We start from the raw sequence: 11,994 nt of genomic DNA, 5'->3' as shown, positions 1-11,994 counted from the left end.
ATTAAAAAACTTGTAATTTATCAAAAAGTGCATTTTAGTATGTTACACGATTATTTTTGTGGTCCAATACGAGGATTTTAAGTTCTTTGCTTTGTATGGTAGTTCGTAAGAATTTTTTTTCTTATGGTGTGATAGGAGGGGGATTAATAAATTTCTGAGAAAGTTCAGGACATGTTGTGTTAAGAAAAAAAATTAAAAATTAATGAAATATTGGTGATGATTTTATTTTAAACTAGCTGTAACCCGCGGGCTTTGCCCCGTTTAACTTCTTAATTTTCAAGATTATCTCGTTCGCATGGCTCAATCACGTCCTGGTTGAAGTTTGTTCGCTACGCTCACTCACCTTTAGGTTGGAGCTCGTTCGCTGCGCTTACTTGCCTTCAGGTTAGCTCGTTCGCTACGCTAACTCGCCTCCAGGTTGAAGTTCGTTCGCTACGCTCACTCACCTTTTGGTTGCAAATTAGCTGTTGTCATAAATGTAAAAGAAATAATAGTGCTGCACCCTGTTGGTAATCCTTGTAACTTTAATGCTATTGAACATCATAGAACAGAACCAACTTGTTTAATTGAAACAGCTGTTAAGATTCAATAATTCCATTTCTCATAAGGTTAACATGGGAAACTCCAGAGCCACTGGGGCGGAGCCCGAAAGGATTTTTGAAATAAGAATATGCCTATATGTTAATCGGGAATGTGAGCTATCATCATGCCAAATTTCAGCCCAATCCGACCAGTATTTTTCGAGTTTACTTTTTCCATACACACATACACACATACAGCAACCACCTCTTTTTTATAATAGTATAGATAGATAGATAGATAGATTGTATTCTGGATATGTGTTTACATGATAACTGAATAAGTGTACAGTTTTATAGCCAATAAAATGTTTAGGGATTTAAAGCTAAATTCATTGGTGTTATACAAATTGCTGTTGATATTGTTTTTAGCTTCTTCACACTCCACTACTCCTTATAATATATTTTATTTTGAACCCATTCCACGCTTAAAAGAAGGCAGAGAGGAATTCTTTCATATTATATAAATACAAGAATCGCAAGGGATTGTGGGAAGGCTTTGTTCGGCCACGGGGGAGAAGTTAATCTGATAAGACATCCGTCTGACACTTGCACTAACTTTTTCCTGATAAAACTTTTCTGCAGGATGACAGATTTTTTGTATCATTGTTACGAAAAATGTCATCTGAAAATGTTTAAAATTGGAAAATGGAATTGTATTTCTCGCTGTTGTAATTTCAAAATCTGAAAGGCAACATTACCCTTACTGTTTGTACAATAAATCTAGGGATACACTTTACTCGTTTGTTATTACCTATACATTGAGTGGCTAGTATTTCTGCCCAAACAAATTGAAGGTTTTTAAAACCACATACAATGACATCATATTTATAATAATCATAACCATCTTTGTTTAACATACATATTAACACTGTTCATGTCTTGATCCTTTTACTTTACCACAAAAAAGTTGCTATGGTACAGTAACATTGTTTAGTCAAAGGAACTTTGAGTAAAAATTATATTTTGGGTGAAACAAGATAAGAAGTGTCATGAATTACACTAATAACTAAGGTAAATCAAGAGAATATGAATAGATACATAATATAAATGCATATTAATATATATTTCTTCCCCGGTACATTGAAATACTGTATTTTAAAAAGCCGACATTGATTAAAGTGGATCCATAGCCACATGATGTGGAAATTCATCTATAAGATAAAGCTTGTTACTTAGTCTAATGTAGCATAAATGACACATTCTACTGAAAGTAATGTTTCAGTACTGAACTCTACAGACATTTTAGAGATATCAAAGTATACCTTTTTTACTAAGTACTTTTCATTGAATTAGCGACCATACAAAGTAGGTATTTTAAGCCAAGTATGAATGGAGATGAGTGTAGGATGAGTGGCGCGATCTTGTAGCCTTGTTAGGGACTAAGGCGGTACATCGATATATACCTAGATTGTTTTATACTTATATTTCACCATTTCAGATTAAAGAATACGTATAAGTAAAGTAAATCGTTCATGATTTATTTTTAGCCCAATGATCAAGGACAAGTGGGTCCAGCTTTAAACCATCAATAACTTCTTACTTTTTCTCAGGATAGAACCGGGGACCACCCGATTACTAGCTATAACTATAACCTGTACCATTAGCTAAACACTAAATTACTTATACCAAAAATACCTGGGTGTACAACTGTAAGTGAATGATGATTCTTGGTCGTTAAAATGTTTAACGTTCGGTTTTTTTTGTTTTTTTTTCCTAAGACGCTAGGCACGAGTCCGTAATTATTTTTTCACATTACTTCAGGCTTGACCTAGGAGTTGCAGCAATATCACTTAGATTCCATTGGGGATTTGGCGGGACTTGAAACCTGGGACCTCAGGGAGTGAAGTCCCGCGCTCTAACCACTAGACCAGCTCACTCCCCAAGTATAATGTATCTTCGCTTAAAGTACATCATTAGCTAAACGTTACCGCTGATTTTACCCAAGATACCAAGGCATGTAACGATACATGAGATGGAAGAATTTTGGTCGTTATCTCACCTAATGTACCGTGAGCTCTACAGAAGGTTGGTGGTAACACAGTGATAACGATGCTTTGGTGTATTTTCAACATCTGTTTTAACTCACCGCAATTTAAAAACGCTTAGGTAAGTCTACAAAGAATATAATACTTTTTTCGTTTGTTCTAAAATGAGTTTAGCCATTTATTTTACTTTCTCCTCTCATTCATATAATACGTGGAAGATTATCGTTTACCAAAAATTTGGTTTTGAATTGATGTACATATGTGTTAAGGGGGGGAGTCACACAGCTACAAATGTGGTACAGTTTTGTCAAATGTTGGCATGTATGTACTATCCCATGGTATCTCCTAGTGTTTTTGAAGCTTTTATTCTTACTGTTTCCACAAAAACCTATAAAATAAAGGAAAATGATTATCAGAAAAATGGTTTAAAGTTAGATTTAGATTAAAGTTTAGAATGTTATGGTCTTTAAACACAACGATATAACCACCAAAACTGTAAATAATACGGTTCAAAGGTTATTGCAATCATTGTGATTTCACACATGTGGATACCACTCCCTTGGAAACATCTTCTCTGAATACTTCACATGTCTCCTTGATATGTCTTTCCTATGGATACGTAACATGTCTCCTATGGTTCTTCCTCCTTCGGATAAATAATCTTTGGATACTTTAAACGTAGTCTCCTGTGGATAACTCTCATTTGGACATCTCTCCTGTGGATACCTCTCCCATGAATACTTGATATGTACCCTGTGGATATCTCTCCTCTGGACCCTTCCCAAATATCCTATAGATACATCTCCTATGGACATCTCTCCTCTTGAAACTTCGTCTTTGCATACATGACGAACACATATATGATATGGTGATAGATACCTATCCTGCGGATACTTAAAATGTTACCTCTGGACATATCTCCTACGGATACCAATCCTCCTGTGGATACCTCGTCCTCTGGATACCTATCCTAAGAATGGCTTTTCTTTGGATACCTCTCTTTTGAATACATATCTTCAGGATATATCAAAGTCTCCTGTGGATACCTTTCGTCTTGATACCTCTCCTTTACCCGTCCTTTGAATACCTACTTTGGATACTTCCCATGCTCCTTTGAAAACCTATCCTGTGGATACCTTTCGTCTTGATAACTCTCCTTTACCGTCCTTTGAATACCTCTCCTTTGGATACATATGGTAATGTGAAGTTGATGGACAGGTGACAAGCATAGACTACTGGGAGTCCTTGATATTTGATGTCTCCTCTTGATACTCCACATGTCTCCTATGGATATCATTTCTGTGGATACCTCACCTGTGGGAATATCTACTTTAGATACATCTCCTTTGGATACCTCGTAATACAAATCTTATAAGGGTAGTTGATCTGCTTGCTGGAATATGTATCAGTTTGCTAAAACTGTTTATTTACTTTCTTACAAAAGTTTTAGAGCGTTTATTTATTTAATCATGGCAAAGCCTGTGTTAAACAACAGGAGTAAAGGAATGTTTAATATTTATAAATCCACAAGGCAGGCAGTATTTTCTAGTTAATTACTCTGCTCGGTGTTTGTCTCCCGTTGCGAGGTGATTCACTTAGAAACCTCCCTGCCTCACTCATTAGCCCCTGAACGTGCTGACTTTGTGTCAACAATGATAAATACCAGATAAACCTTCTGAGACTTTAGAGAATAATTATTCACTTTAAGCTTTGTTATGGTATCAATTCAATATTAGTTATTTAATTGACTAAGAAATTCCTTAAAATATCTAAAATATCTTAACCAAAGCCGCATTGATTAAATATAGTAAATATGTGTTTTGTTAGTCCTTCTAATTAGTTACATCAACAAATGTGTGAGACGTTTATTTTTATTTAACGTCACTATGTTATGTGTAACTGGGTTTCATTAGTATTAATTTTATTTGGTTAAATTATTCAAGTTATTTCTAATTATATTTATTTTACCTCTTCACGAATCTGTATCTGTTCAATGTACTTTTAGCCATTTAAACTAATATTCAATTGTAACGTTTTCGTAGGACACAGCGAGATAGAATAGCGAGAATAACATTCATGGACCCCCTACGGGGACTGTATGTAAATCCAACCACCCTTTGGGCCGCTGTTGATTTCGCATGGGAGCCCTTCATTCTCAAACCACTTGCATTCGCATGTGTTTTATCATGAAACATAAAACCCTCGTCATAAAAGTAGCAAGGTTAAAATAAAACTCCACGATGGAGAATTGAATGCAGAAATAACGTGATGATGTTGGTGGTTTAAGTTTATATATTTTTCCTGCACAAAGTGTTTTGACTGCACTGCGTATCGGCAAGGAAACCCCTCCTGTTTTCCTAACTGTTGATATACATTGACCTAACAACTCTGTCTAACCTACCTTCGTGGATAAGCTTCCACGGTCGTCACTCATATAAACCCAATCTTGGTTTTCTGGTCATTTGGCTATATTGAGGGTGGAACTCCCTTTGAAGTAGGAACGTTCCTTCTCAACAAACGGATATTTGTCCTCCAATAAAAGCATACATTTAATCTGCATTACACTGATGAAATGCGACAAAAGATACACCAATATGATTTTAATACTATTTAAATGTTCTTCCAAGAGAAGAGAATCCAGTTATATATATAACGTAGTAATAATAACTCCTTTGGCGTACGGTATGGGAAATATTTTATTCATTGAATGATCAACCATATTTTGTAATTAACACAATAGTGTTAATTAGTTATTTTTTACACTTATTACTCGTTAAACAATGTTAAATACTCAACATTTGTATGATTTCTTTCATTTATCACGGTTAGATGAATAGGTGTAAGCCTAAAAAGTAACCGTCGATTTAGACTGGTTTCACCTAGTTTAGTTTATTTGACTAAAGATTAAGATTTTCGTACTGTTTAATATTTGTAATAAATAATAGTTGCTTACTATAGCTTATTATAGGGTAGTGAGCTGGTGTAGTGGTTAGAGCGTGGAACTTCGAACCCTGAGGTCCCGGGTTCAAATCCCGCCAAATCACCAATGGATATTGTCTAAGTATGGATATATCTAAGTACCTAGGCCTAGCCTGAAGTAATGTGGAAAACAATCCCGTGCTCGTGCCTAGCGTCCTTGGAAAAAAAGACTATAGCTGGATAGATGGGTGCTTATAGTGCTCGCCTGGTTGTCAAAAGGTCTCGGGTTCAATCCGTAAAAGTGAGAAACATTTTTAACCAGCTGTCCTTGATCATTGGTCTTCCAATTGGGGTCCTGGCTAATGAAAAAGCAGGCCTACAAAGTCTAACAAAGCCAAACAATGCACCTCGTTCTATTCTACATTCATTCTTCACTTATATTTGGGTTAAAATGTGCACATAAGTGGCGCTCCCATCTCAAATCATAATGGTAATTGATAAAATTGTTGTCAGCTTTAGATTAGGTTAACCAATATTTTATTCCATTGGTGATTTTGAATGGGGAACCCCTACAGGATAAACAAGTACATTTAATAATGTTAGCTTCTCATAATAACTATCAACCTCTCGTACACTTTTGTGGATTTTAACGTAAAAGTATTTTTATCAAATCCATAGCAACGAATTAAGAGTAATTTCTGCAATTGGAAGATAAACTTGCATTTTTACTTGTCCCGACATTTCCAGATTTACTTCAAACAATATGATCTTCAGGATTGTTTTCGAGTTTGTCCGGTGAGTAAAAGTTTTAAGTATAAATATATTTTATCTACATTCCAAGATTTTTTAGTTTTGTAATCTATACTATACAACAAACTGTTCTCGTAAAGATTTGTTGATCATCTTGTTTGTGCTGTTTAAATAAGCTGTATTCAGTTAAAATGGTTTTGAAGTAGTTACTGTTTTAATGAAATATGATGCAGTTAATAACATCCCAAAATATACCACTCATTCTATAAGCATTTATGTATGCATACGTGCATTTCCTTGCTCTTCATATTAAAAGGTTTCATGTATGGTGAACTTTGGACCAGCATCTTCATACTCTAAATAAATGTAATTACTGGTCATAGAATGTATGGTAATTTGAGAATCTTACGTAACAATCTTTCTATTGGTTGGCTCAGCTTTAGAGACTTGCAAGTACCCTAAGTTAAATGTAGTTACTGAATGTAGAAGAAATTGTTACTTGAAACAGGAAATATAATACACTTTCAGTGACCACCCACTACTGAGCCTTCTGGCCGTTGGCTGTTCTGGCGCCGTGACCTTCCTGATGTTAAGGCTGCGGTCCTCACCCCCGGATGCCCCTGCACCCACCCCAGAGTCGTCGCCAGGGTCCTCGTCTAACAGCTTTGACCTTAGCAACGTCACCTTCAGTGATCACAACGCTCCAGCGCAACGAAATCCTATATTCAATCCGACAGACGAGGAGCTGGACGTAAATTGATATTGATTGAGATCACAAGCATAAAAGATTTAATTTAATTTCAAAGGAAACTTTTACAAAGAATGCAGTATCTGGAATGGTATGATGCAAAGAATATCATAAAAACCAAAACTATTTGTATAATAAACAGAAGGTATACAGAGTGGGTATTTTAAATTTGTATATTTAGGCTAAGGAATGGGAGGCTTCCCAAATTAATATCTTATATCCCATATTTAAATATTTGTAATCCATGTTGAGAGTGGGTATTTTAAATTTGTATATTTAGGCTAAGGAATGGGAGGCTTCCCAAATTAATATCTTATATCCCATATTTAAATATTTGTAATCCATGTTGAGAGAAAAATTGAGAGGCCAATATTTTTTGCCCTTCCCAGGATGAATTTCATACAATCTATAGAAATTTTTTAAGTAAACGTAGGTAACAACGTAATATAATCTAAAACAGATATTCCTTCTAAATACTAACCTACCAGGTTCTTGGTTGGTTGAAAGTGAGAAGTTATTATAAGTTGAAACACGTAATGTTATTTATGTACTGTATTTACAATTTTTTCAGGACATGTGGCGAGAGGAGGTGCAGGGGCCCGGTGGAGACGTCGTCTGAAGATTGATCCATATAAATTATGCAATTGTTTATTTTAAATGATGTATTGGATTTATGTATTTTGAGAAATAAATTACATATTTATTGCAGCCTTTGTCATTAGACCCATATAATATCATAGTACAACCTAACCAAAATAAAAAAGTGAGAAACACTCAGACATAGAGGAAGCAAAAATATCACTTCCAAATATAGTAAACTATTAATTTAGATTATGAAAATTATAATCAAGCTAAGTTACAATCTATGTGCAAAAATATATTTTAATTCTAGTATACAGGGTGATCAACTCAAGGAAGCCACAATTTGGATATTGGTAACGGTCAGAATAAGAGGAAACTTAAAATGGGGGACATTTCTTTATTTTTTAAGGCAGTAAAAAATATGAATTTAGCTTTTCTAAATTCAGCCTCCATTTTCCAATACGTTTCCACGTTTTTGGATAGAAATTGTAATTTTAAAACTTTTTTATTCTTGGCATTATTCCGCATGCCGTTTCCATTCCAGGCACACATGGGGCACAAGTACCACGACTACAACTAACTGACAGACCACCAAAATTTGTCCAATCGTTTTTATTTAATTTGTATTTCAAGAATTAACTCAAATGCTGTATCTATTGGAGTTTTCACATCTTAAGCCATCGTTGGTTTCTGCTCGAAGACAAGTACATACCTTGTGTATATTTGCAATGCTGTAATTTATATGATATCGATTAAAATTTATGATTAAGAGCAAAGAGATGATATATTTTGTTTATGTGTAGGCCTTGAATACATTTAAAAACAGTTTCAAATTTAAATTTCCCATTTATACATTACCCATCATTTTAAAAGCTAACAAGCTAATAATAGTAAAATCATAAATTTAGACATAATGGGTAATATGTAATTTACCTATAGTTTGAAATAACTTGTAGGATTTTTAGAAAACGCTGAATTGGAAATCACTTTAGCAAAAGAGAAGAGACGAAAAAGGTGATTGCAATCACAGTGATGTCACTGTCACCCGGAAGAATTGTCTGGATTCCTACAAAACATTTCTACTGAACATTCTGTGAAATTAGTTAACCAATAACCCAAAGCTCATATACACTTTAAATATTAATTTAACTTAGTATTTAAATCCAATTATAAAAATTAAAAATCTTATCAAATTAAAAAATATCTTATCAAATATATAAAAAAAGGTAAAACTATTGTGAACAGCTTTATATGATACTGGATGATGACGAAATTAACAATGTGCAAACAACTTTGAATTTAACCCTGCAGATTTTATAATTTAATTTATGCGAATTCCTCCATTATTTCTGCCAGTAAGGGACAATTAATTTATTCTTGAGGTAGATTCTACATTTTATTTTTGTCTCAACGTGGATGCCTATGATTTTAAAGTTATTATTCAACAGGCTATTAATCTGAAGTAATTTCCAAGGCAAGTACTGCGATGCTCTAATACAATCGACGTGTATCCAGTGCCATTTAAACTTTCAACTGGATTAGTTAGAACTTTGGAACAATTAAACTTGGCTCTATGTTAGGCGTTCAAGAACACCCCAACCGCCTTCGAAAATAGTTACAATTCATAGCTCTATTGCTCGATATTGTTCGGTGAATTCTAAATGGTAGGGATATTAATTCTCAACTAGTGATTTATTACTATATTCTAGTGTATTTTGTTTTGAAAAAGAATATTACTACTGTTTGACATTAGAAATTATAACCTTTTCATTTTATAAACCGTTTTGATAAAAACATCAAAATATTGTGTCTAAATAATTATAAATGGTTCATTTTAGAAACTGGCCAAATGTAAATCAGGTTATGAAAGAAATATTTTTATGGAAATTAATTATATTACTTTTATTGAAACATATAAAATAAAGTGACTTGTTGAATAAAACTCAGTTACTCAAAATTATTACTGTAAGACTGTCTAATGAATATGGCATTTTACACGACATAAAAGAGAAATATTGATGTAATACTGTACCATGAATTTAGTTAATGACGTCAATTAAAAGCTATATACCACACTTCAAACTACTTCATTGAATACAAATTAGCTTAGCAAAGAAATATTCAGGTAATACTTTCTGATGATTGTGGTAGTCTACAGATAATAACGGCTATTACATCACAGTACCTTGTTAAATGTTACTCAGCTTAATCAAGAAATATCCAGGTAATACTTTCTGATGAATGTAGTAGTCTTCAGTTAATTACAGCTATTACATCATAGTACCTTGTTAAATGTTACTCAGCTTAACCCAAAAATATTCAGGTAATACTTTCTGATGAATGTAGTAATCTTCAGCTAATTACAGCTATTACATCATAGTACCGTGTTGAATGTTACTCAGCTTAATCCAGAAATATTCAGGTAATACTTTCTGATGAATGTAGAAGTCTACAGTTAATTACAGCTATTGCATCACAGTACCTTGTTAAATGTTACTCAGCTTAATCAAGAAATATCCAGGTGATTAAAGAATTTAGATACTGATGGATAAACTTAGATTGAACGATAGATGTAGATAGATAATTAAGAGAGAAAAACTAGATGATGTTTTTAGTGGACTGTATTTCTTTAAAACTGAACAAAAAGTAAACATGATATAAAATAAGACCAGCTGTTAGAAACAGTGAATTAGAAAAAATAACTTTAAACATTCTCCCCCCCATTGCACCGAAGGAGCAATAAATATTAATCACTGACTTCAATTGGAAGAGGACAAAGCTTGACTATTGGTCTTTTCAATGAGGTACTTGATGTTCTCAGAGTGGCTACTCGGGTAAGTCCATCACGACCTGGATGAAGTTCAGTCACTCTTGCTAGCGGCCACTTTGATGGTGGTAATTGCTCATCAACAACAAGAACAACTGATCCAAGTTTTATTGAACAGGAAGGAAATCTCCATTTGTATATTGCTTGAAGTTGTTGAAGGTACTCCCGAGACCACTTCTTCCAAAATGATTCCAACATTTGGCGAGTTAATTTCCATCGAGTAAGTCTTGATGTGGGTTGGTTTTCTTGATTAGGTTCTGGGATAGTAGTTAAAGATTCGCCAACTAAAAAGTGCGCAGGGGTTAGGATTGCTAGATCGTCTGGATCTTCTGTAAGCTGGCAGAGAGGGCGAGAATTGAGTACAGCTTCTATTTGTACCAGCACTGTCGAAAATTCTTCGTAAGTTAGTAGGTGGGTCTTCATAACTCTTTTGAGATGGTATTTAACTGATTTAACACCAGCTTCCCAATGACCTCCAAAATGTGGAGCAGCAGGAGGGTTGAATTTCCATTCAGTTCCATCATTAGCAAGCAGGGATTTGAGTTGACCTGATTCTGCTGAAGACGATGAAAACAACCTTTTCAGTTCTTTGTCAGCTCCTACAAATGTTGTCCCGCAGTCACTCGTTAAAGTAGCACAGATGCCTCGACGGCTGGTGAATCGTTTGTAAGCCGCTATGAAGGCTTCTGCTGAGTAGTTGGAAACCAACTCTAGATGAATAGCTGAGGTCGCCGAGCAGATGAACACCGCAATATAACCTTTGTAGGTTTTTGCTCTCTTTCCATGCCATGTTTTGATTACAAAAGGGCCTGCGTAATCTACACCAGAGTGCAAAAAGGGACGTGATGGTGATGTTCTTGTAGGAGGAAGCTGCCCCATTAATTGTTGAGCTCTTTGAGAGCGATAACGAGCACAAGTAACACACTTTAACAGTTCTCGTTTGACGATAGGTCTACCTCCAACAACCCAGAACTTCTGACGAACGGTTGCAAGTGTACAACGGGTGCCACTATGCAGAGTCCTGAGATGAGCATCATCTATCACTAGTTTTGAGAACTTAGAATTCTTCGGAAGGATATAAGGATGCTTTGAATCATATTCTAATGAAGATTGTTCAAGTCTGCCTCCAACTCTCATTAAACCAGTGTTATCGACAAAGGGGTTAAGACTTATAAGATTAGATTTTTCTAAAGGTCTGTTGTTTTGTAACCGCGCAAGCTCATTTTTGAAGGCATGTTTTTGAATGAGTTTTACCCACAACAAAAGGGATGAGTTGAGATCTTGAGGAGTTAAAAAAGATTGACAATTAGTATGGATGGATTTTTTTGTTTTGGCAATGAACTTTTGACACCAGGCAGTAACACGTAATAGTTTTGACAGTGTTGAGAAGCGCTCTAGCATTTCTGGTTCTGGTTCAAAGTTTAAAATGTGGCAAGTTGATTGAGGGATTCGCAGTTCATATTTCGCTGCTTGAGCTGGATCAAACGTCGTGGATGGCCATTCATAAACATCTTTATTCAGCCAAGGAGGACCCGTCCACCAAAGCTTATGGTTGCTAAGGATTTTAGCAGTAACACCTCGTGAAGCACAGTCGGCTGGATT

The 11,994-nt window shown here is 34.9% G+C and overlaps 1 protein-coding gene across 1 annotated transcript; it reads right to left on the bottom strand.

The window, feature by feature from the left end:
* Positions 1-10,311: 10,311 nt before the first annotated feature.
* On the bottom strand, positions 10,312-11,529 carry LOC128995707 (uncharacterized). The gene has a single exon (XM_054420725.1). The coding sequence runs from the start codon at positions 11,527-11,529 to the stop codon at positions 10,312-10,314; it is 1,218 nt and encodes a 405-aa protein (XP_054276700.1).
* Between the last annotated feature and the right edge of the window lie 465 nt (positions 11,530-11,994).

The sequence above is a fragment of the Macrosteles quadrilineatus genome, unplaced genomic scaffold (genome assembly GCF_028750875.1).
Source record: "Macrosteles quadrilineatus isolate MER2022 unplaced genomic scaffold, UCM_ALF_1.0 Scaffold_5__1_contigs__length_97177068, whole genome shotgun sequence".
In the NCBI taxonomy this organism is placed as follows: domain Eukaryota; kingdom Metazoa; phylum Arthropoda; class Insecta; order Hemiptera; family Cicadellidae; genus Macrosteles; species Macrosteles quadrilineatus.
The sequence above is the reverse complement of the archived record's forward strand: the minus strand, read 5'-3'. Positions and strand labels throughout refer to the sequence as shown.